At 39.0% G+C, this 22,833-nt stretch overlaps 1 protein-coding gene across 2 annotated transcripts in view; it reads left to right on the top strand.

Moving 5' to 3' along the window:
* The window catches only part of RNF2 (ring finger protein 2), a 55,400-nt gene that overhangs the window by 29,570 nt on the left and 2,997 nt on the right, over positions 1-22,833 (top strand). The window contains exons 2-6 of one of the 2 annotated variants that reach the window (XM_050765728.1): positions 5,198-5,322; positions 11,055-11,143; positions 15,239-15,399; positions 16,730-16,945; positions 21,729-22,001. In XM_050765728.1, the coding sequence (XP_050621685.1) occupies positions 11,057-11,143; positions 15,239-15,399; positions 16,730-16,945; positions 21,729-22,001 (737 nt within the window). In that variant the 5' untranslated portion in view covers positions 5,198-5,322; positions 11,055-11,056. The remainder of the gene's footprint in view (positions 1-5,197; positions 5,323-11,054; positions 11,144-15,238; positions 15,400-16,729; positions 16,946-21,728; positions 22,002-22,833) is intronic. The other variant, XM_050765725.1, reaches the window with a different exon arrangement.

Raw genomic sequence — 22,833 nt, 5'->3', positions numbered from 1 at the left:
AGCCATTTTTCTATTTACATAGACTTTTATGGGATTTTTGCTACTACAAATAATGCTGTGATGACCATCCTTATACATATGCTTATTCTATCCCTGTATGAGAATTTTTGCTGGGTAAATTTCTTTTTATTTTTAATTAAAAAAATTTTTTTGCTGGGTAAATTTCTTAAGAGAGTTATTACAGTGTTGAAACTTAGGAACCATTTGACAGATACAGGCTGCTTTGAGAGGTGAGGATTCAGCTAAGACAGTAGAGTGAGTGTTGTTATTTTATTCAGCCAAAGAGCAGATATACTCAGCAATTTTTAGAGAGTATTCCAGTCTGTTCTTTTAGTGCATTCTGTTTCATTGGCATCTATTTTTCAGATAACTGTCTTTTGATTTACAGCAGTTAATTTTATTGAGTTTTTAAAAGGATACATAAATGTGATTGTTCTATAGTTTAAGGTACCTGTGTATGTTAAAATGCATATTATACTGTGGTTCTAAGCCTGATGTGTCTACTGTTACTTATAAGGAATGCAGGTAAGATAATTACATCATTTGATCAACATACATTTTTATTGTATGTCGATCAAAGATAATAAAGTGGAAATACATCTACTTCTGTAATCTGTTTCTTCTCACGACATTTCTGACACTAAATATGTGTTTTTTTTTTCTACACTAACAATTCTCCAACTCTTTAGTCACCAACTGGGTATCCAACAATTGATTCAGGTCAGTGATTACACTACTCAGAGTGACCGCTAGACTCCACACATTAAGGGGTCGGTCCCCACAACAGACTGCCTCCACTTCAGATGCCATTAAGCCCATGCCTCGTGTACTTCTGACCAATTGGCTGTAAGTTGGGGATTTCCACAATCCCCTTCTCAGGTTTGATAATTTGCTAGAATGGCTCACAGAACTCAGAAAAGCATTTTACTTACATTTATCGGTTTATTATAAAAAGGACACTATAAAAGATATAGCATATTAAGAGGTAGAGAGAGTGAGGTCGTGGTTCCAACCATAGGAGCTCTTGTCCTGTGGAGTTAGAGTGTATCACCCTTCTGGCACCCTTACCTTCCACGAATTCCATTATTTAAGAATTCTAGTGGAGATTCCATGACATGGACATGACTGGTTAAATCATTGGCCATTAGTAATTAGCTGGATCTCCAACCTCTTTTCTCTTCTTAGTGGTATGGGTAGGATGGGACTGAATGTTCTGACCCTCTAATCTTGTGGTTGGTTCTTCTGGAAAGCAGTCCCTGTCCTGAATCTATCTAGGGGTCCACCTAGAGTAACCATATTAGCATAAACTCAGGTATGGTTGAAACAGGCTTACTGTGAATAAGAAAAGTGGCTCCTCTCACCCCTATGACTCAGGGATTCCAAAGGTTTTAGATGATCTGTGCCAGGAACCAAGGAAATACAAGGAAAAAAAGAGAACAAATACAGTCTGCCTTCCTGTATCAGTGTTTTCAACCCACTACAGGTTGAAAATATTAGGGAAAAAAATGGTATAGTTGCATTTGAACATGTACTGATTTTTTTTCCTCATGTCATTATTCTCTAAACAATACCGTATAACAATTATTTACATAGCGTTTACATTGTATTGAGTATTCTAAGTAATCTAGAGATGACTTAAAGTACGCAGGAGGGTATGTGTAAGTTATATGCAAATGCTGTATCTTTTTATATAAGGGACTTGAGTATCCATGGATTTCGGTATCTGGGAGAGTCAGAGGGTGTCCTGGAACCAATCAATCCTTCTTAGATACTGAGGGACGACTATATATGTTTCGGTCTCCCAAAGTGCTGGGATTACAGACATCAGCCACTGTGTTGTGTATTTCTTACAGCATGTCCATAGAGATTGTGTAATGGCCCCATATAGCTTGATTCAACCGTTTTCCATTCAAGAAATACATTTTTTATGCTAAACACTGTAATTATGCCTCAACTGCCAAATTGTTCTGTCCCCAGAACTTTGCCGATGGTTTGACAATTCCTGTTTATGCACACACTTTTAAACACTAGCGTTCTCGCATTACTGTAACTCCCTGAGACTGGATAATTTATAGAGAAAAGAGGTTTAGTTGGCTCAAGGTTCTGCAAGGCTGTACAGGAAGCATGGCTGGGGAGGCCTCAGGAAACTTACATTCATGGCGGAAGGTAAAAGGGGAGTAGGCAGGTCCTAGATGTCTGGAGCTGGAGGAAGAGAGAGCAGGGGGAGTTACTAGACACTTTTAAACAATCAGATCTCGCGAGAACTCGTTATCACAAGAACAGCAAGGGGGAAATCCACTCCCATGATCCAGTCACCTGCCAGACCCCTCCTCCGACATTAGAGATCATAATTCAACATGAGATTTGGGTGAGGCCATAAATCTTAAACCATATCAACTAAATATTAGTCATCTTAATTTTTGTCAACATTGCAGACAAAAAATAGAGCCTATATAGAACACATTGTTTTGATTTGCAGTTTACTGATTATTAGTGAAATTTAGCACAATTTAATTGTATTGGTTATGTATTCTGTTAATTAGTCATTCATGATTTTGCTTATATTGAATTGTCTTTTAAATTGATTTGATGTAGTACTTAATATATATTACGGATATTGTTCTTTGTTAATTTACATATGTTGCATATACTTTCTTCTTAGCTATTGCTTATCTTTTAAATTTGCTCATGGTGTCTTTTGTTGATTTTGTATGCAGGATTTAAAATTTTGTGAGGTGAAATATGAACCTTTAGTCTTCTGGGTATTGTATCTTGCTTTTAGGCTGCCCCTCTTTTCTTCTAGATCTTTTATGGGTTCTTTTTGTTTTTGGTTTTGTTTTTGTTTTTTGGAGACGGAGTCTCACTCTGTCGCCCTGGCTGGAGTGCAGTGGCACAATCTCGGCTCACTGCAACCTCTGTCTCAATCTCTGTCTCCCGGCTTCAAGCAATTCTCCTGTCTCAGACTCCCAAGTAGCTGGGACTACAGGTGCCACCATGCCCGGCTAATTTTTTATATTTTTAGTAGAGACATATCTTTTATTCAGAAGTATAATTAATGAGCTGTAATTGGAAATTGGGCCTGTGAAACATTTATGGAGGCTATTGTTCTAGACTAGCCTCTTGCACTGGACCCCACCAGATCAGAACAAACCAGAATGGAGTCACTTGTGCTAAGTGCCACATAATCAAACTTGGAAATAGGCCAGTTTTCTAAAAAATAGGAGTTTATAGTCAGTCTGAGTCTTCGTAATAAGGAAGTTCCTGTTTTAACCTTTTAAAGGAAAGCATCTTTGAAACAATCAGTCTGCTTTTTGTACTGTTTCTGCTTTCTTCAGACTTTTTCTTCTTTTAAAGCCAACCTCCTCTCCTCTCATTGGAAGTCATTTTATTTTATAAAATGAGATGTTGTCCAATTCCAGGAGCCCAAATAAAAGCCAGTTGTGGGCTGGGCGTGGTGGCTCATGCCTATAACCCAGCACTTTGGGAGGCTGAGGTGGGCAGATCACCTGAGGTCAGGTGTTTGAGACCATCCTGGCCAAAAGTACAAAAATTAGCCAGGCGTGGTGGCGGGCGCCTTTTAATCCCAGTTACTCAGGAGGCTGAGGCAGGAGAATTGCTTGAACCGGGAGGTAGGTGGAGGTTGCAGTGAGCCAAGATCGCGCCACTACACTCCAGCCTGGGCGACAAGAGCGAAACTCTATCTTAAAAAAAAAAAAAAGCCAATTGTGTCTTTAAACTTGTCATAATTTTGTCTTTTGATAGGCCCATGGTAGACCTAGATCTTGTTCTGTTGTGTGACAAAGATTATTTAGGCTGTTGTGATCTAGGGAGCACATTCTTGTCACTGGAAAAAATCCTTAAGATCATTTTGTGTGGCACCTCACTTTGTATCTTCTTTGCTGGCTTCCATTCTACTCTTCAGCTTTTCAGACTGTATCTTGGTCACCCATTCTTGTTCTTTTCCTCTTTCTCTACTCTGTGTATTTGTTAGTATCTATACATAGGCGACTCTCAAATATTGTTCATTGAAATCATTTTTCATTGAGATCTGAAAAACAGAAGCTAAATGTATTTCACATTCTTGGTTTGGGCAAGGGGGAACCACAGGCAGAAATATAGTTTCTCACTAAACAGAAGAGGAAAGATTAAATACAATTTTGGGGCAGAGTGAATTTAAATTAAATTTACATGAAGATGTATACTGATCTAAAGCAAAGAGACACTAATTCTCAAAGAGCGTATCTGTTTAGTGACATGTTCGTAAGAATTGAGATAATGATTTTGGCAGTCTGCGAGACTTTGCCCCTATTTTTGGTCTCGGGATCACCTGCTGTACTATCTGGTAAGATAGCATCCATGTGGTAGTATTTAAGACTATAGATACCAGAGAACATATTACTCTAATGCAGACTTAACAGAAAGATAAGGAAGAACTAGAAAATTCTGCAAAGTCATGAAGATTGTAGTTTTTCCAAATGGTACCAGGAAATTCTGGAAGTGCAGCTGACTTGTCAATCACTCCTAAGTCTTATTTGCCACAGGAGTACAGATATCCAAATCAGATATAATTTGGTTATGTGGAAGATAACTAGTATCTCTAGAAGAATAATACTTCAGAGTATTTTATTTGATAGTTCCTTTTAATTTTCCAGGGTAGCGTTCAGTAGACAGAAGGAGTGTTCTGCTTATAATTGGTCCTAGGGTAACAGTTACAGATTGGGACATGGGTTAACATTTGGAATTCTTAGAAATTCCTCCAATGGATTTTTAGAAATTCCTCCTGAGTAGTTTTAGTTCTCTGAAAGATTTATTTTGTTGTAGTAGGATATATGTTAGAAATAATGGCACATGTGTTAGTTTGGTATAAAAGTAATTGCGGTTTTGGACTGTGAATTTTAAATCATCCTAACTAGGCTCAAACACATCTTTATTAATCAAAATAGGAACCATTACAATCAACACATTTTTGCCAATGAGAAATAAATTTGTTTATTCCTGTAGTGTGAAAATCCATGCTTTGAGATTCAGTGAACTCTTGGAAAGTATTTTCTGCATCGTGCTAGTTGTGGAAGTGTCTTCCCTGCAAAAAATTGTCGAGATGCTTGAATAAGTGGTAGTTGGTTGGCAAGAGGTCCGATGAATATGGTGGATGAGGCAAAACTGTAGCCTAATTCTGTCAACCTTTTTTTTTTTTTAGGTGGAGTTTCGCTCTTGTTGCCCAGGCTGGAGTGCAGTGGTGAAATCTTGGCTCACTTGCAACCTCTTGCCTCCTGGGTTCAAGCAATTATCCTGCCTCAGCCTCCTGAGTAGCTGGGATTACAAGTATGTGCCACCACGCCTGACTAATTTTTGTATTTTTTGTAGAGATGGGGAGTTTCACCATGTTGGCCAGGCTGGTCTCGAACTCCTGACCTCAGGTGACCACCTGCCTCAGCCTCCCGAAGTGCTGGGATTACAGGTGTGAGCCACGGTGCCTGGCCTCCTTCAACTTTTGAAGCGTTGGTTGTGTGACGTGCATTTGAGCATTGTTGTGGATAAGAATTGGGCCCTTTTTGTTGATCAATGCCAGCCACGGACATTGCAGTTTTCAGTGCATCTCATCGATTTGCTGCGCATAGTTCTCAGATGTAATGGTTTTGCCAGGATCTGTAGTGGATCAGAAAGCTGTAGCGGCAGCGGACCACCAGAGGGTGACCATGACTTTTTTTTTGGTGCAAGTTTGCCATTGGGAAGTGCTTTGGAACTTTGGAAGTGCTTCAGTCCAACCACTGAGCGGGTCATCACTAGTTACCAAATAAAATCCACTTTCGTCACAAGTCACAATCCAATGGATAAATGGTTTATTGTTGTTGCGTAGAATAAGAGAAGACAACACTTAAAAATTGTGCTATTTTTGATTTTTGCTCAGCTCATGAGACACCCACTTACCGAGCTTTTTCACCTTTCCAGTTTGCTTAAAATGCTACGACCATAGAATGGTAGACGTTGAGTTCTTTGGTAACTTCTAGTGTAGTTATAAGAGGATCGGCTTCTATGATTGTTCTCAGATGGTTGTTGTCAACTTCCGATGGCTGGTCACTATGCTCTGCATCTTCAAGGTTCTTGTCTCCTTTGCAGAACTTTTTTTTTTTTTTTTTGGAGGCAGAGTCTCGCTCTGTTGCCCAGGTTGGAGTTCAGTAGCATGATCTCGGCTCACTGCAACCTCTGCTACCCAGATTCAAGCCATCCTCCTGCCTCAGCCCACCAGTAGCTGGGATTACAGGCACATGCCAGCATGCCTGGCTAATTGTTTTTATGTTTTATTTTTAGTAGAGACAGGGTTTTGCCATGTTGGCCAGGCTGGTCTTGAACTCCTGACCTCAGGTAATCCACCACCCTCCTCGGCCTCCCAAAGTGCTGGGTTTACAGGCGTGAGCCACCGTACACGGCCTGTAGAACTTCTTTCTTGGACCACCACTGCCCTGTATGTTCATTAGCAGTTCCTGGGTGGAATGCGTTGTTGATGTTGAGAGTTGTCTCCAGTGCTTCACAAACCATTTTGAACTCGAATAAGAAAATCACTCAGATTTGTTTTTTGTCTAACTCCATTTCCATAGTCTAAAATACACATAAACAGCAAGTAATAACTCATTAGCAAAAAAAATAAAGTGAGAAATGCCCATTAAAATGATGTATAACATAACCGCATTGAAGAATGTATTCCAGTATCAAATAGTGAATTCCAACAATGCAAAAACCACAATTAATTTGCACTAGCCTAATATCTACATAGAAGCTGGCCATCTATATTTATACATGATTCACCTCAAATTCAACAACTAGAGTCATCTTCAAAGCAGCATCATTGGATAGACTCTGGCCATTGTTTTTTTCCCCTGCTTCTTTGTTTGCTAATATGGAACAGAGCCTCTTATTTTTCTGCTTCCTTTATCTACTAATATCTTATAAGTAGGTCTTTAATTCTTAGAGGATAAAATATCTTTTGATTTTTAAAAATTATTTTGATAGCTAGGTTTATTCGAAGGGCTGTATGTTTGTTTTAGTTTGTATTTTGTCAGTTTTCTCAGGTTCTTTGAATGTTTTCAGCTACATATTGGAGATTATCCAAATTTGCAATTTTCCATTTTAATTTTCTTTTATAAGTCCTGTATTTTATGTTTTAGCTTATGAACAAGAAGACAGCCAGGGTTTTTATTATATTAACTTTGGGTCTGTTCCACAGTATAAAGTCTTGATGGCAATTTCTCATGTCTCTCCCCTCCACTCTTCACTTTCTCTCTCCTTCCCTCTCCCTTCCCACACAGGGTCTCTCCTACAGCCTCAAACTCCTGGGCTCAAGCAGTCCTCCTGCCTCAGACTCTTGAGTAGCTGGGACTACAGGCCAACTCTTTTTCTTACTCTAGTCACTATTATTAGGTGTGTGTGTATATATATATATATATTTTTTTTTTTTTTTGATACCTGAGCTCACTCTGTTACCCCGGCTGGAGTGCAGTGGTGTAATCTCAGCTCACTACAACCTCAGCCTCCTAAGTAGCTGGGGCTCCAGGTGTGTGCCACCACTCCTGGCTAACATTTTGTATTTTTTATAGAGAGGGGATTTTGCTGTGTTGCCCAGGCTGGTCTCAAATTCTGGGACTCAAGTGATCTACCTGTCTCGGCCTCCCAAAGGGCAGGGATTACAGGTGTAAGCCACTGTGCCTGCCCCTGCCCCAACTTTTTTTTTTTTTTAATGTTTTTTCCTTAAAAAAAAAAAAAAAAAAAATTAAGGACAGGGTCTCACTCTGTTGCTGCAGACTGGAGTGCAGTGGCACAATTGTACCTCACTGAAACCTTAAACTCCTGGGCTCAAGCGATCTTCCAGCCTTAGCCTCCCAAGTGTGTAGAACGATAGGCACACGACATCATACCCACCTAATTTTTAATTTTTTTTGTGTGGAGATGGCGTCTTGCTGTGTTGCCCAGACTGATCTTGAACTCCTGGCCTCAGGCAGTCCTGTGAGCCACCGTACCTCCCCAGTCTTTAAGTCGTCTTCTAGCTATCTGTTGGCTTTAACTGTTAGCCTTAAACCATGCCTTAATTCAGTTTGTGTTGGCTTACCACTAGAAGCAGCATTGTAGCAATTTTAAATGAGTATTAGGTCATTGGTTGTTTTGGGGGAGAAGACCTTAGGAAAGGATAGTTCATTTAGGATTTTGGGGGAAGCAGTAGAGAAGAACAAAAGGAATATATGCTGATGGCGGTAGTAAAGCATGATAATGTTAGATGCATAAGGAGGGCACGTTTCAGATAGTTTGAGGGGTTTTGTTTCCCCCTTCTGACTTTAGCAAGAGAATCTTTTAGGGATGCTGTTTTCAAGTCAGTTTTAATTTGAGACCTTGGCATGCTGGTCACACAAGGCCATTGTATATTTGGTACTTTTTTTCCTTTCCTTTCTAGAGCTTCTCTGAGCTGTATTACCTTTGATGTGCCCCAAATTCTTCATAATAGCTGAGGTAACTAGAAATCATCCTTGGAGAAATTGTGCCATCTAGCCTACTAAGTGCAATAATTTAAGATTGTAGTAAGAATGCATATAGCAGGAATTCTACCAGGAGAAGCTTACAGCTTTCACTTTGATTCACAAGAGAGGGTTGCCATAGTAGGTGTCTAATAATACTTATAAAATGGTAGCTAGGGCCTATGACTGTATAATCAAACTCTGTGATTACCAGTCTGTTAACTGTTAGCTCCAGAGTACAGGAATGAGGGACATGTTGTGTCTTCAGGGAAGCATGGGAATTTTTTTTTTCCCCCCACCATCTACTGGACCACTCTACTTTAGTGGTCTGTAACTGGAACTCAGTGTGTGTAGCAACTGTACTGCTCTTCTAATGCATACTTTTCTTTTGTGTTCTCTCTTAATAAAAAAATGGTTGCTTTCTCAGAGCCATATTTGACCCTTCTTTCTTATACCAGTGTCTTGTATATCACTTAGTGGTCTAATTGTCTCTCTGTCCATGTTTAATTGCTTTAGTTCAGATAGTTTATATCATACAGGTTTTTAACAACTTTCTCTCACTGATTTTATTGTTAGTTGCTTTCTAGTCTTCTACCTTCTATACTACTTGAGTTTTTGTGAATGATTTGATCATGTTACTCTCCTGTTTAAACCTTTTTTTTTCCTTTTTTGAGACTAAGTGTCGCTCTGTCGCCCAGGCTGGAGTGCAATGGTATGATGTCAGCTCACTGCAACCTCCACCTCCCAGGTTCAAGCGATTCTCCTACCTCTGCCTCCCACATAGCTGAGATTACAGATGCGCGCCACCACACCTGGCTAATTTTTGTATTTTTAGTAGAGACTGAGTTTCACCATGTTGGCCAGGCTGGTCTCGAACTCCTGACTTCAAGTGATCCGCCTGCCTCGGCCTCCCAAAGTGCTGGGATTACAGGCATGAGCCGCCGCACCTGGCCCTGTTTAAAACTTTTAATATCTTCCAATCACAAGCATGCCCATACATGGTGCTGTAATTTGCTTTGAACCCTCTTTTATACTTCCATTCCACTATAGTAATCTCTATTAATATATTTATTTTTTTTCCTTTAAGCTCTGTTAGATTGATAATGCCTTTCTTTTTAAGGTTTATTTCATCTCTGCCAAAGCCTATTTAACTCCTTAAATTCCCCAATCCACCTCTATAATTCCATTTATTGTTGTCTATATTTCTGCTTAGACTTTGTCTTATCGATTGTAGTTGAGCTATTTGCATGCATTTCCTTCTAGACAAGGACCCTGGGGCAGTTCTGCTTGACTAGTGATAGATATTTACTAAATACTTGGATGACTGGGGCCACTTCATTTTTCTGTGCCCCACAGGAGTGAGTTTTTTATCTACAACCCTCTTTCCCACATTTATACTAGATGTCCCCCTACTCAAAGACAAGCAGAGAAGTTGGTCTCATGCTGTTCAGTTCATTTATATCAGGAAAGGAGGCGAAATTAATCAGGGTGGTGAGGAGACTTTGAAATGGTGTCAAATGGGGAACAATAGGAGGAACTAGGATATTTATCCAAAAGGAAAGGAAAATCAGGTGGGATATGATACCATTTTCCAAATATTTGAAAGACTGTCATGTAGAAAAATTATAGACTAATTATTATTATTATTATTATTATTAGTTTGTCTTCAGAGGACAGCTATAGGATGAATAGGTAGCAGTTTGGGTCTCAACATTAGGAAGAGCTTTCTGAAGATAATTTTTCATGAGTGAAGCTGTGAAAGTAGAGCAGAATGACTAGTGGTTTAAAGTGCTATAAAGTAGATATTTTAACTTGGGCAGCGTTGGACTAGATAGCTATGCTGAAGAATCTGAAATTTTCCTGATTTAGTTCTAAGTTCTATGACTGTGAATTTCATAAAAATATTTATTGTTTTGGGTTAAGATAATCTTCTATACATTCAGTAGTAATTAAGCACTTTTGATATGTTAAGTACTTCCTGTATGCCAGCTCTTAGGCGTTTGGAAGTCAGTAGGCTTTTACTGTCAAGTAGTTCATATTTATAAGTGTAAAAGATTCTTGAGTTTTTATTCTTTTTATTTTTTGAGAACCAGTGAATAATTTGTTTTTATTCTCAAGATTAACAATTACTAAAAATCAGTTTTGAGATTTACTTCCTGTCTTAATCCATTTGGCCTGCTATAACAAAATACTTTAGACTGGATAATTTATAAGCAACAGACATGTGTTACAGTTCTGGAGACTGGGGATTCCAAGATCATGGCACCAGCAGATGCAGCATCTGGTGAGGGCCTATTCCTTATAGCTACTTCTCTGTGTCCGAACATGCTGGAAGGGCCAAAAGTTTCCGTTAAGCCTCTTTTATAAAAGCACTAATTTCATTCATGAGGGTGGGGCCCTCATAACCTGATCACCTCCCAAAGTCCCCACCTTTTAATATTACTGCATTGAGATTAGATTTCAACGTAGGAATTTTGGTGGGACACATACATTCAGACCATAGCACTTCCCTTTCAAATACTAAAATTGTTTTTCTCTCTTTTTTATTTCCAGCAATGTCTCAGGCTGTGCAGACAAACGGAACTCAACCATTAAGCAAAACATGGGAACTCAGTTTATATGAGTTACAACGAACACCTCAGGTAATGACTAAGATGACTGCCAAAGGGCATATGAGACATGTAAACTGGGATACATTTTTAGAACATGAAAACTTAAATAGAACATACAGTAATAATAAATTTATATTCAATCATTCCTGACTTCTGTATGTTTGTTAACACTTTATTCATTGATTGAACAAATAATCTGAATACTCTATACAAGCTTTTGTGGTAGGTACTGGGTAAACAGTGGTGAGTAAAACAGATGTAGCACCAACCATGGACTTTATAGACATTGAACAAGTAAATATCTATAAAATTCACATGCGAGAAGTTGTAGAAAGTTGGGCAAGTCCTCCTTGCTGTAATAAGTACCGATAAGGCACCAAAGAAGACTGTTTTGAGATGATGGCAAAGACTAAGGGAGGAGCAGGTTTGAAGGCAATAAACATGCTTAACATTGGATTAATTTCGAGATTCCTATACAACAGGCAGGCAGAGATGCCAGCTAGAGATGATTTTTATATTAGTCTGGACTAAATATAAAATTTTAGGGATTGACAGCCAGCACATTTTAAGCAATAGGAATGGATAAAATCATCCAGAGAATTGAGCAGAGGACCTATAATTTCATCCAGAGCTGCTTCAGCATTTAGACATTAGGTAATGGACAAGGAACCAGTGAAGGAAACTGAGAGGAACATCCAGAGAAAAAGAAGGAAAAACAGTATTTGAGAGGGGGGAGGGATTTAAAAGCTAAAGGAAGCCTTACCAACATGGAGAAACTCCATCTCTACTAAAAATACAAAATTAGCCAGGCATGGTGGCGGGCACCTGTAGTTGCAACTACTTGGGAGGCTGAGGCAGGAGAATCGCTTGAACCTGGGAGGCGGAGGTTGTGGTGAGCTGAGATTGCGCCATCGCACTCCAGCCTGGGCAACACGAGCGAAACTCCGTCTCAAAAAAAAAAGCTAAAGGAATTATTTCAAGGAGGACGTAGTTAAAGTGTTTAACACTAGTGACAGGCTGAATAAGGTGAAGGTTAGACAAGTGTAAATTAGAGTTGACAATACAGTTGGCCCTCCACATATATGGGGTTCTGCATCTGTGGATTCAAGCAGCCACAATTGAAAAAATTCAGGAAAAAAAAGTTTTCACAAAGTTCCAAAAACTAAAACTTGAATTTTCCATGTGCTAAGTACTATGTTGAATCCATGCAAATGAGGTGCTGTACGGGCATTGTATTAAGTATTACAAGTAATTTAGAGATGATTTAAAGTAGCAGTCCCCAGGGACCATTTTCATGGATGACAGTGTTTCCATGGATCGGGGGTGGGTGGGTGGGGGATGGTTTCAAGATGAAACTGCACCATCTCAGATCATCAGGCATTAGATTCTAATAAGGAGCATGCAGTCTAGATCCCTTGCGTGTGCAATCCTCAATAGGGTTCGGACTTTTATGAGAATCTAATGCCACCACTGATCTGACAGGAGGCGGACCTTAGGCGGTAATGCTTCCTCGTCTGCTGCTCAGCTCCTGCTGTGTGGTCTGGTTCCTAACAGGCCAGTACCTGTCCATGGCCTGAGGGTTGGGATTCCTAATTTAAAGTACGTGGGAGAATATGCCTAAGTTATAAGGGACTTGAGCATCCAAGGATTTTGATATCTGTGGAAGTTCCTGGAGCCAATCCCCCATGGATACCAAGGGTCGACTGTATATACTTGGTGACCTTGACAAGAGCAAGCTCACCTGAGTAGATTGTACAGGGTTGAGGGTTGAATGGAATCATGGTGCATTCTCATCATTGGTTCACACGATGAATCAAGGATATGATAATTATATATATATGGCCCAGTAAGGGGAGGGTAGAAGTGACAGAAGATGAATAGGCAGTTCTTCAGAGAAATTCAGCTATGCAGGGGAGCTGAGAAATGGAGTAAAAACTGGGGACCAATGTGAAATTGAGTTTTCAGTTGTGTTTATAAGATGGAGATAGAGGCCGGGCACAGTGGCTCACGCCTCTAATCCCAGCACTTTGGGAGGCTGAGGCCGGTGGATCACCTGAGGTCAGCAGTTTGCGCCAGCCTGACCAACATGGTGAAACCCTGTCTCTACTAAAAATACAAAAAATTAGCCGGCCGTGGTGGGCGCCTGTAATCTCAGCTACTCGGGAGGCTGAGGCAGGAGAATCGCTTGAACCCGGGAGGTGGAGTTTGCAGTGAGCTGAGGTCATGCCATTGCACTCCAGCCAGGGCAACAAGAGTGAAACTCCGTCTCAAAGAAAAAAAAACAAACTGGAGATAGAGTGCCCATCTTCTCTCTCCCCTTGCACAGCTCTAGGATGCATCATTCATGTTTTACTATGCCGCAGCCCAAGCTGAGACTCTAATCTCTTAGGCCGTTTCAATGGAGAAGGAGAGATGGCTGAAATCAGAGAGCAGATAGAATAATCAAAAGAAGAATCCCTTTGAGAGGGTACAAAGGAATATACCTTTGATAGGACAAGGTATAGTTTCTCCTTGTAACGAGAGATAGATGATGATGTATAGATTTCATACAGAGGAAATGAAGGAACTGTCTTTTAATGAAATACCTCAATAAATTGAGGTAAGATAGTTTATCGAACGTGAAGATGGAAAAAGGTCAGCAGATAGAAGAAAAGGTGTAAAATAATGTATAGAAAGGAAAAGCGAGTTTGTTAGATTAACCAGTTGCTGAGCAGTGTTGAACACCCATATGAGGCTGGTGAAATTTTTAGTTATACCAAGGTGGTTTTCCCTTTTTCTCTTCCCCTACAGTGCTACATATCTGCACAAGTACAGCCCGGGCGGAGAACATAGATGGTTGAATTTATCCAGGGTTGGGATTTTGTTAGGCATGTTCTAAAGAGGCAGAGGAGAACCGACTTGATTACTCTCTGGGTCATCAATATACTCTGAGTGATAGTTTCCTAAATCAAGTTTGTCTAAGTGTTAAACTAAGGGAAAAAGAAAATTTTTTATTTCATATTTGTATATTCATATTTGTGTATTTATGTATATTTATATAGAGAAGCTGAAACCTCACAAGCATATTTTATTAATACTTGAGCCCTTTATGAACAATAGGTATAGTTTCTATGGTTTTCTTTGTGGAGTAATCCATCTTTGACCATATAAAGAAAGCACAAGTATGATGGACTGCCAGTGGAAACAGGAAACACAGGAACCTATTGAAAGCCACTTACTTATACCTGCATCTTGCTTTACAATTCTCACCGTACTAGAACTCTCCTCAATCCATAGGAGTTGATATTGGTGGCTTTAGAGCTGAGTAATCTATGTTCTCACTGCCAGCTTGTGGAGAGGGTAGTGAACCAAGTAGGATTCACTAATCACTCTGCAGCAGGGGAGATAAGTCCTGAAATTTTACATTGGAACTCCAGATGCATTTTGGAGAGAAACATATTTAGGCATGACAGTTAGATGTAGCAATACATTTTATACTTTGGATATATTCTGGTATAAATCAGCTTCTGGGTTAGTGTGAGAAGCTGACTACTTTGTATAAAATTGCTCTGTGGAAAATAATTTTCAGGGTTCAAAAGTATTTTAAAATGAAATTCTATTAAGCTATTTATAAACTAGAGACTACTTTTATTGGAATCTTATTTTCATGGTCAGCATGAAACATAATTTATTGTGAAAATGGTGTAATTTTTGAAGATGGATGTTTTCTAAGGGTTAATTTAGCCCTAACTTTCTCATTTTGCAGGTAAGAAAGCAATGTTAAATAATTATTTAGACTAAGCTAGTTAATTTGACTAGAACTAGATCTAACCTAAGGTATATGATTCCAAATTCAATGTTTTTTTATTATACCAGGCTAATTTCCCACTAGTAAGCTTTTAAATACATGAATATGTTATCTTTAGCATTAAAGTAAGAGCATTTATATAATATAGTGGTGGTGGGGCTGAGGGAAGCTGTAGGTGATTATAGCCAAAACAAAATTAGCTGTGAGTTGACAATGGCAGTGGCTGGGTGATGGGTACATAAATGTTTGTTTTTACCATTTCCAGTATTTTTATATGTTTGAGCTTGTCCATAATAAAAAATTAAGTAGCTTTTAATTTTAAAGTGACTCTTTTACAGGAGGCAATAACAGATGGCTTAGAAATTGTGGTTTCACCTCGAAGTCTACACAGTGAATTAATGTGCCCAATTTGTTTGGATATGTTGAAGAACACCATGACTACGAAGGAGTGTTTACATCGTTTTTGTGCAGACTGCATCATCACAGCCCTTAGAAGTGGGTATGTTGAAAAGAGTTATTATACTAGGTACTTAAATTGTACCATGAAAATGCTTTCCAGGGTGTGAGAAATACTTTTTCTTTTTCTTTTTTTTTTTGAGACAGAGTTTTGCTCTTGCCCAGGCTGGAGTGCAGTGGTGCAATCTTGGTTCACTGCAACCTCCGCCTCCTGGAGGTTCAAGCTATTCTCCTGCCTCAGCCTCCAGAGTAGCTGGGATTACAGGCTTGTGCCACCATGGCCGGCTAATTTTTTTTATTATTTTTGCTAGAGACGGAGTTTCAACACATTGGCCAGGTTTCAGCATGTTGAACTCCCGACCTCAGGTGATCCACCGGCCTTGGCCTCCCAAAGTGCTGGGATTACAGACATGAGTCACTGCACCTGGCCGAGAAATACATTTCCTTTCCTTTCTTCTTTTTCTTCTTTCCCCTTTCCTCTTACTCCTTTCCCCTTTCCCTTTTCCTTTCCTTTCCTGAGTTGGAGTCTCACTCTGTCACCCAGGCTGGAGTGTAGTGGCACGATCTTGGCTCACTGCAACCTCCACCTCCTGGGTTCAAGCGATTCTCCTGCCTCATCCTCCTGAGTAGCTGGGATTACAGGCATGTGCCACCACGCCTGGCTGATTTTTCTATTTTTAGTAGAGGGGGAGTTTCACCGTGTTGGTCAGGCTGGTCTCGAACTCCTGACCTCGTGATCCACCCGCCTTGGCCTCCCAAAGTGCTGAGATTACAGGCGTGAGCCACTGCACCCAGTCGAGAAATACATTTTCTATAAGTGATTGAGAACTAGAAATCCTTCTGAAGTGTAAGTTTTAATTGTAGGAAAATCTTTGTATTGAAATCACTGATTTTTAGACACTTCATAGGATGAGTATTTGTTTTGAGGAAATTACAAAGCGTAAAACCATGATTTTTCCACTTAAGTATATAAAATAATATACTTATGGAAGTATTATTTCTATAAAATAATTTATTATATATAAATTAACATATATATTAGTGGGTATTTTTTTCTTGCAAAGCATGGATATTGGAAAGGGGCAGTTTAAATTAGAAGAGAATAGATTTTTATTTCTAAGATGGTTATTTATAAATTATCTTTGGAAATACTCAAATTTTTTCTTTTGACAAGTGGTATAGAGTGTTTGAGGTTTCCAGAATCTTGCTTACCCACTAGTCAGAGTTTCAAGGAAATTCAGGTTAATCGGTTTACATTTCTGTGACTTATTAAAGGTATTGGAATTAAGGTGAATATCCAGAAGCCAGATATTTTTGTCTTAGTCCAAAGATACTAGCATTGTTTACATTTGCTTTCCCCTCCTTTTATTTAGCAACAAAGAATGTCCTACCTGTCGGAAAAAACTAGTTTCCAAAAGATCACTAAGGCCAGACCCAAACTTTGATGCACTCATCAGCAAAATTTATCCAAGTCGTGATGAGTATGAAGCTCATCAAGAGAGAGTATTAGCCAGGATCAACAAGCACAATAATCAGCAAGCACTCAGTCACAGCATTGAGGAAGGACTGAAGATACAGGCCATGAACAGGTATATGGGAAAGAGGGTCAGAGAGGGTAGCTATTTTTCTGAATACTTTATTAACAATTAAATTTACTGTTTGAAAAAGTTAAAATACAGTAACAAATAGTTGTACTGCATGATTACTTTTCATGCAGGTATAATACATGCCTCCAGGCATAATAGGGTATTTCATTAAAAATACTAGAATCTCTCTTGTACCTACTTTTTTCTCAACTTACCATTCTGTTTCTCCTCTTCTTTTTATAGCAAAATTCCTTGAAAGAGTTGTATCTCCAATTCTTTTCCCATTCTTTTATGAACCTCCTCCAATCAGACATTCATCCTCACCACCCCATCATATTGCTGTTATCAGTGTTATTAGTGATCTCTTCATTGTGCCATCTAATGGCTGATTCTGAGACATCTTACTTAGCAGCATTTGACACAATTAATTTCTCCCTTCTCTTTAAATAATTTTCTTCACCTGGCTTTCAGGAGGCCATCGTCTCTTGGTTACCTTTGTATGTCATTAACTGTTCCTTTACTTGTTTCTTTTGTACTTTTTATTTCAGTTTCCCTAACTGTTAAAGATGGTGTGTCCCAGAGACCAGTGTTTGTTTCTGTCAAAATCTGTCTCCAAATTATCCTATTCAGTTTTATGGTTTTATTTACCATCTGTATGCTGATGACTCCCAAATTTATATAGCCAGCCTGGACTTACCTGAATTTTAGACACATCTCCTTATGGGTATCTAATAAGCATCTCCAACTTAACATGATGAATACTGAACTTACTCCCTACTTCTTTTCATTCTTACTTATTTCGGGTGATGGCAACTCCATCATTCTACTTGCTTAAGCCAAAAACTTTAGAGTTTTTTTTGAGATGGAGTCTTGCTCTGTCCCAGGCCAGAGTGCAGTGGCACCATCTTGGCTCACTGCAACCTCTGCCTCCTGGGTTCCAGCATTTCTCCTGCTTCAGCTCCTGGGACTACAGGCGCACGCCACCACACCTGGCTAATTTTTGTATTTTTTAGTAGAGACGTGGTTTCACCATATTGACCAGGCTGGTCTCGAACTCCTGACCTTGTGATCTGCCTGCCTCGGCCTCCCAAAGTGCTGGGATTAGAGGCGTGATCCACCACACCCGGCCTTGGAGTCGCTTTTAAATCTCTTTCACACATCGTGTATTCCAATCTGTAAATAAATAAATATCTTTTGCTTTCTCCATAGTATATCCAGATTCATTCAGGCCACAACAGTCTTTCATTTGATGTATTGAAATAAGTTCCCAACTGGTTTTTCTACTTCCCGTGCTTACTCCCACATAGTCTATTCTCAGCACAGCAGCCAGAGATAACTGTTAAATTGAAAGGAAGATCATGGTTTTCCTTTGCTCAGAGCCCTCTAATAGCTTCTATTCACATTCAGATTCAGGCTAAAAACCAAAAGACTTTAATGATGGTTTCTAAGACCCTATATCAGGTGGGCATTTTCCCTATCCTCATCTTCTTTTCCTCTCTGACATTATCGTCTGATTTATTCAGGCCTCAAGGAGAATCATTATTTTCCATAGAAGGAGATAATAGTAAAGCCCCATCTCAGTTTAGTGGTTTTCGCCTTGGCTGAACATCAGACTCACTCAGAAAACTTGTAAATCTCAAAGCTTTAGGCATCATCCCCGTCCCAGTAATCAGGGTCCAGGCATTTCTGCTTTTAAGGTTCCATAGATGATTCTGGAGTGTAGTCAAGGTCAAAAACCACTGACTTAAAGGTTAAAAGATGTGCTCCCTTCTAACAGTATTAAACTGACCTACCACTCTGTTTACCAAAGTATAATGTACTAAATGTTAAATATATTTATTTTTAAAAGAATTTTACATTCCTAAGAGTTGGAAGGACTTTAATGGTTGTTCAATTTAACCTTTTACTAAAAGCAGGACTCTCCTTGCAAATATTCCTTTGGTTTTACTTGTACATTTCTAGTGGTGGGGCTGTGTGATAGGCACTCCTTTCTTTTGTTGGCAACTCTATTACAGCTTCCTTATTGTTCTTCAGACTCACCAAGCATTCTTCTGCCTCAGAGCCTTTGTACTTACACTACTGTATTTCAGGAACCCTCTTCCAAATAATCCACATGGCACACTACCTCACTTTCTTAGCAGGTATCTGCTTAAGTTGTCATCTTCCATTCTAGGACTCTATAATTCCTTACCCTCCCTGCCTCATTTTTTTCCCCATAGCACATATCAATCTCTGATGTGTGACCTGCTACACTAGAATATGACCCCTAAGAGGGAAGAGACTATGTCAGTATCATTGATTCTTATTAACACCATTATTTAGAACCATGCTTGGCTTAAAGTAGTAGCTGCTCAGTAAGTATTTATCGATGTGTGAATTTTTAAGTTCTTCCTTTACATTGAATTAAAATTAGTCTCTTGTGTGCAGCAGTGTGGGTTTGTCTTATGTTGAAATGCTTATGTTGACTTTTACATATATTTCAGATTCTACTTCTGTGTTTTCAAATACTTTTATATAGATATATGTTCATACATGTCCCTCCAAAGGCTTAATATTCACATTCCTCATTTCTTTTTTGTTCCTCATATGACACTCAAGATTGGTGTCATTCTTAAAATGCTACCCTCAGGACAGTATGTAGTATCATAGATGTGATTTGATAAATGTAGGATATAATAGATTATTAATGTTCTTTATATGAACATTATTCTTTAAACACTGCCTGCAGTTACATTAATGTAGCTCTGTCACATCAGTCCTTTTTTGGAAAGAGGTATGGGATAAAAATAAATATATTGAGTCTTAATAAACCTGTTAGGTCATTGTAATTTATGATCAACTAAAATAACTTTTCATTTGCTTTAGTTGTGGATTTTAGAAGATATTTTCGTCTTTATGTTGTGCTATTAATTTTTCTTCCCATTATTTTAGCCTGTTCATACCTTTTTTTCCAAAAGTCGTGATAAAAGACATATAACAGAATTTTCCATCTTAACCATTTGTAAGTGTAGGTTCAGTAGTGTTAAGTACATTCTTTTTTTTTTTTTTTTAATGATCAGCTCCTCAAAGCTGAACATTCACAATGTTGTGCAACCAATCTACATGACTCTTTTCATCTTATAAAATTGAAACCCTGTATCCATTAAGCACTAACTCCTCATTTCTCCCTCCCCCCAGTTCCTGGTAACTGTTGTTCTACTTTGTTTCATGAATTTGACTTCCTTAGATACCTCACATGAGTGAAATCATGCAGTATTTGGACTTCTGGGTTTTTTGTTGTTGTTATTTACTATTATTAATTTCTCTTTTTACTTGACTATAGGCCACCAAGTTACGTATTTGTACTTTGGTGCCTGGTTTATATTACTTAAATGACCTCAGCATGTCTATTCATATTGTATGTGGTAAGATTTCCTTCCTTTTTAGGGCTGAATAATATTCCATTATGTGTGCTTATATATTTTTGAATCATAGTTTGTTATTTAACATACTGGTCATCCCCTGTTAGTTTTGCAATGATCTATAAATTTTACAAGCAGGATTTTTTTTTTTGGAGCATGAGTTCTTGAGCATCTTTCCTAACTATTGGACTGTTATTTCCTTGTTCTGGCCATAAACATAATGACAGTATTCTTACAAATGCAAGGGATTCTTTCATATTTCTTTTTTATCATATATTCCTTCTTCTTCTTTTTTTTTTTTTTATCTATAAAGTTAGGGAGGCAGGCAATGTGGTAGAAATAATGTGGTCTGGTTCACATCCTAGCTCTAGCTCTGGCACTTACTAGCTGTATAACCTTAGGCAAATTATTTAATCTTGTACGTGAGTTTCTTTGCTTTTCTCAACTAGAAAATGACAGTAATGGTAACTGCCTTGACAGGTTGTTTTGAAGAGTAAATAAGATTGTATATATAAAGCGCCTTGCCCGGTAATTAGTTTTAGTGTCTGAGCTTGTTAGAGAGCAGCTTCTGTATCCACATTGGTTATTTAGATACCATCACATTTTCCTCAGATTCATTTTGTATTGCCTTAGCTGACTTTGAGGAAGGTCAGCAGGGAGAAAGTACTTACTATTCTTCTTAAATTTTGTTTCCTTAAGAATTTCTTTAAAGAGGCATAAATATCTTCCCTAAGAACTTTTACATTTTCGTATCTGAATCATGCCTTTCTTCAGACCTATAACCTCATGACATAAAAGGACCACAATATAAAGATTTGTCAATTAATTCTTAAAGTCTTTTGTTTAATAAAGAAAATTATTTTTAAGAGATAGCGTCTCACTCTGACCCAGGCCAGAGTACAGTGGAGTGATCCTAGTTCACTGCACCCTTGAACTCCTGGGCTCAAGCCATCCTCCTGTCTCAGCCTCCCAAGTAGCTGAGATAATAGGTGCACCACCACCCCCAGCTACTTAACGTTTTTTGTTGTTGGTAGAGACAGGATCTTGCTTTGTTGCCCAAGCAGGTCTCAAATTCCTGGCCTCAAGCTCCTCCCATCTTGGCCTCTCAATGTGTTGGGTTTACAGGTGCGAACCACCATGCCTGGCCAGTAGAATTATTAAGTGAATAGAAACAGTTGTTAAATTATTTAAATGTTTGCCTGTGAGTGAGAGAGATGTTTTTAGACCTTTCAGGAACATGTGGGAAACAATGTCATCCAACTCAGAGCAAATTCAGTTACCAGTATGTTTTGGAATTCTAAAGTTCAGTAGCAAACATGTTTCAGATTTGTTGCTTTAAAGGCCTAAAAGTAAATTTTATGCATCCTTTTTTCCCTCTTGACTAGACTGCAGCGAGGCAAGAAACAACAGATTGAAAATGGTAGTGGAGCAGAAGATAACGGTGACAGTTCACACTGTAGTAATGCCTCCACACATAGCAATCAGGAAGCTGGCCCTAGTAACAAACGGACCAAAACATCTGATGATTCTGGGCTTGAGCTTGATAATAACAATGCAGCAATGGCAATTGATCCAGTAATGGATGGTGCTAGTGAAATTGAATTAGTATTCAGGCCTCATCCCACACTTATGGAAAAAGATGACAGTGCACAGACAAGGTAAGTGTGTGGATTAGTTTCAGATTATCTAAATTCAGAATGTTTACTTTGGAGGTAAAAGGCAGTCTTGTGTAAGAAGTAGGAGCAATATTTGTCATCCCATTGATTGTGATGGTTCAGTTACTAGCTGCCTAGATTGTTCTTTTCTTCCTTCCTCCCTCATGCTTTCCACCCAAAGTTGCACATCTGAAAGGAATGACTCTCCTTGGTAAAGAAGGTAAAGGGGCCCATTCAAATTTCTCAACAATGATACTAGAGTACCAATAGGTTCTAAAACTCATGCTGGCAAGAATGGCACTTTACCACCGTATCTCCAGCACACTGCCTGCCATTGAGTACAGATAAGCATCAAATATTTATTGAATGAGGGATTGAATGATATATTATGCTTTAGAAATCCTCAAATTCACTTTTTTTTTTTTTTTTTTTTTTTTTGAGATGGAGTCTTGCTGTGTCACCAGGCTGGAGTGCAGTGGCGTGATCTCAGCTCACTGTAGCCTTTGCCTCCTGGATTCAAGCAATTCTCCTGCCTCAGTCTCCTGAGTAGCTGGGACTGCAGGCTCGTGCCACCAAGCCTAGCTAATTTTTATATTTTTAGTAGGGACAGGGTTTCACCGTGTTGGCCAGGATGGTCTCGTTCTCTTGACCTTGTGATCTGCCTGCCTTGACCTCCCATAGTGCTGGGATTACAGGCGCAAGCCACCGTGCCTGGCCTCTTTTTTTCTTTTTTGAGATGGAGTCTTGCTCTGTCTCCCAGGCTGGAGTACAGTGGCGCCATCTTGGTTCACTACACCCTTTGCCTCCCGGGTTCAAGCGATTCTTCTGCCTCAGC

The sequence above is a fragment of the Macaca thibetana genome, chromosome 1 (assembly GCF_024542745.1).
Source record: "Macaca thibetana thibetana isolate TM-01 chromosome 1, ASM2454274v1, whole genome shotgun sequence".
NCBI lineage: Eukaryota > Metazoa > Chordata > Mammalia > Primates > Cercopithecidae > Macaca > Macaca thibetana.
This window is presented reverse-complemented; position numbering and strand designations above follow the sequence as displayed.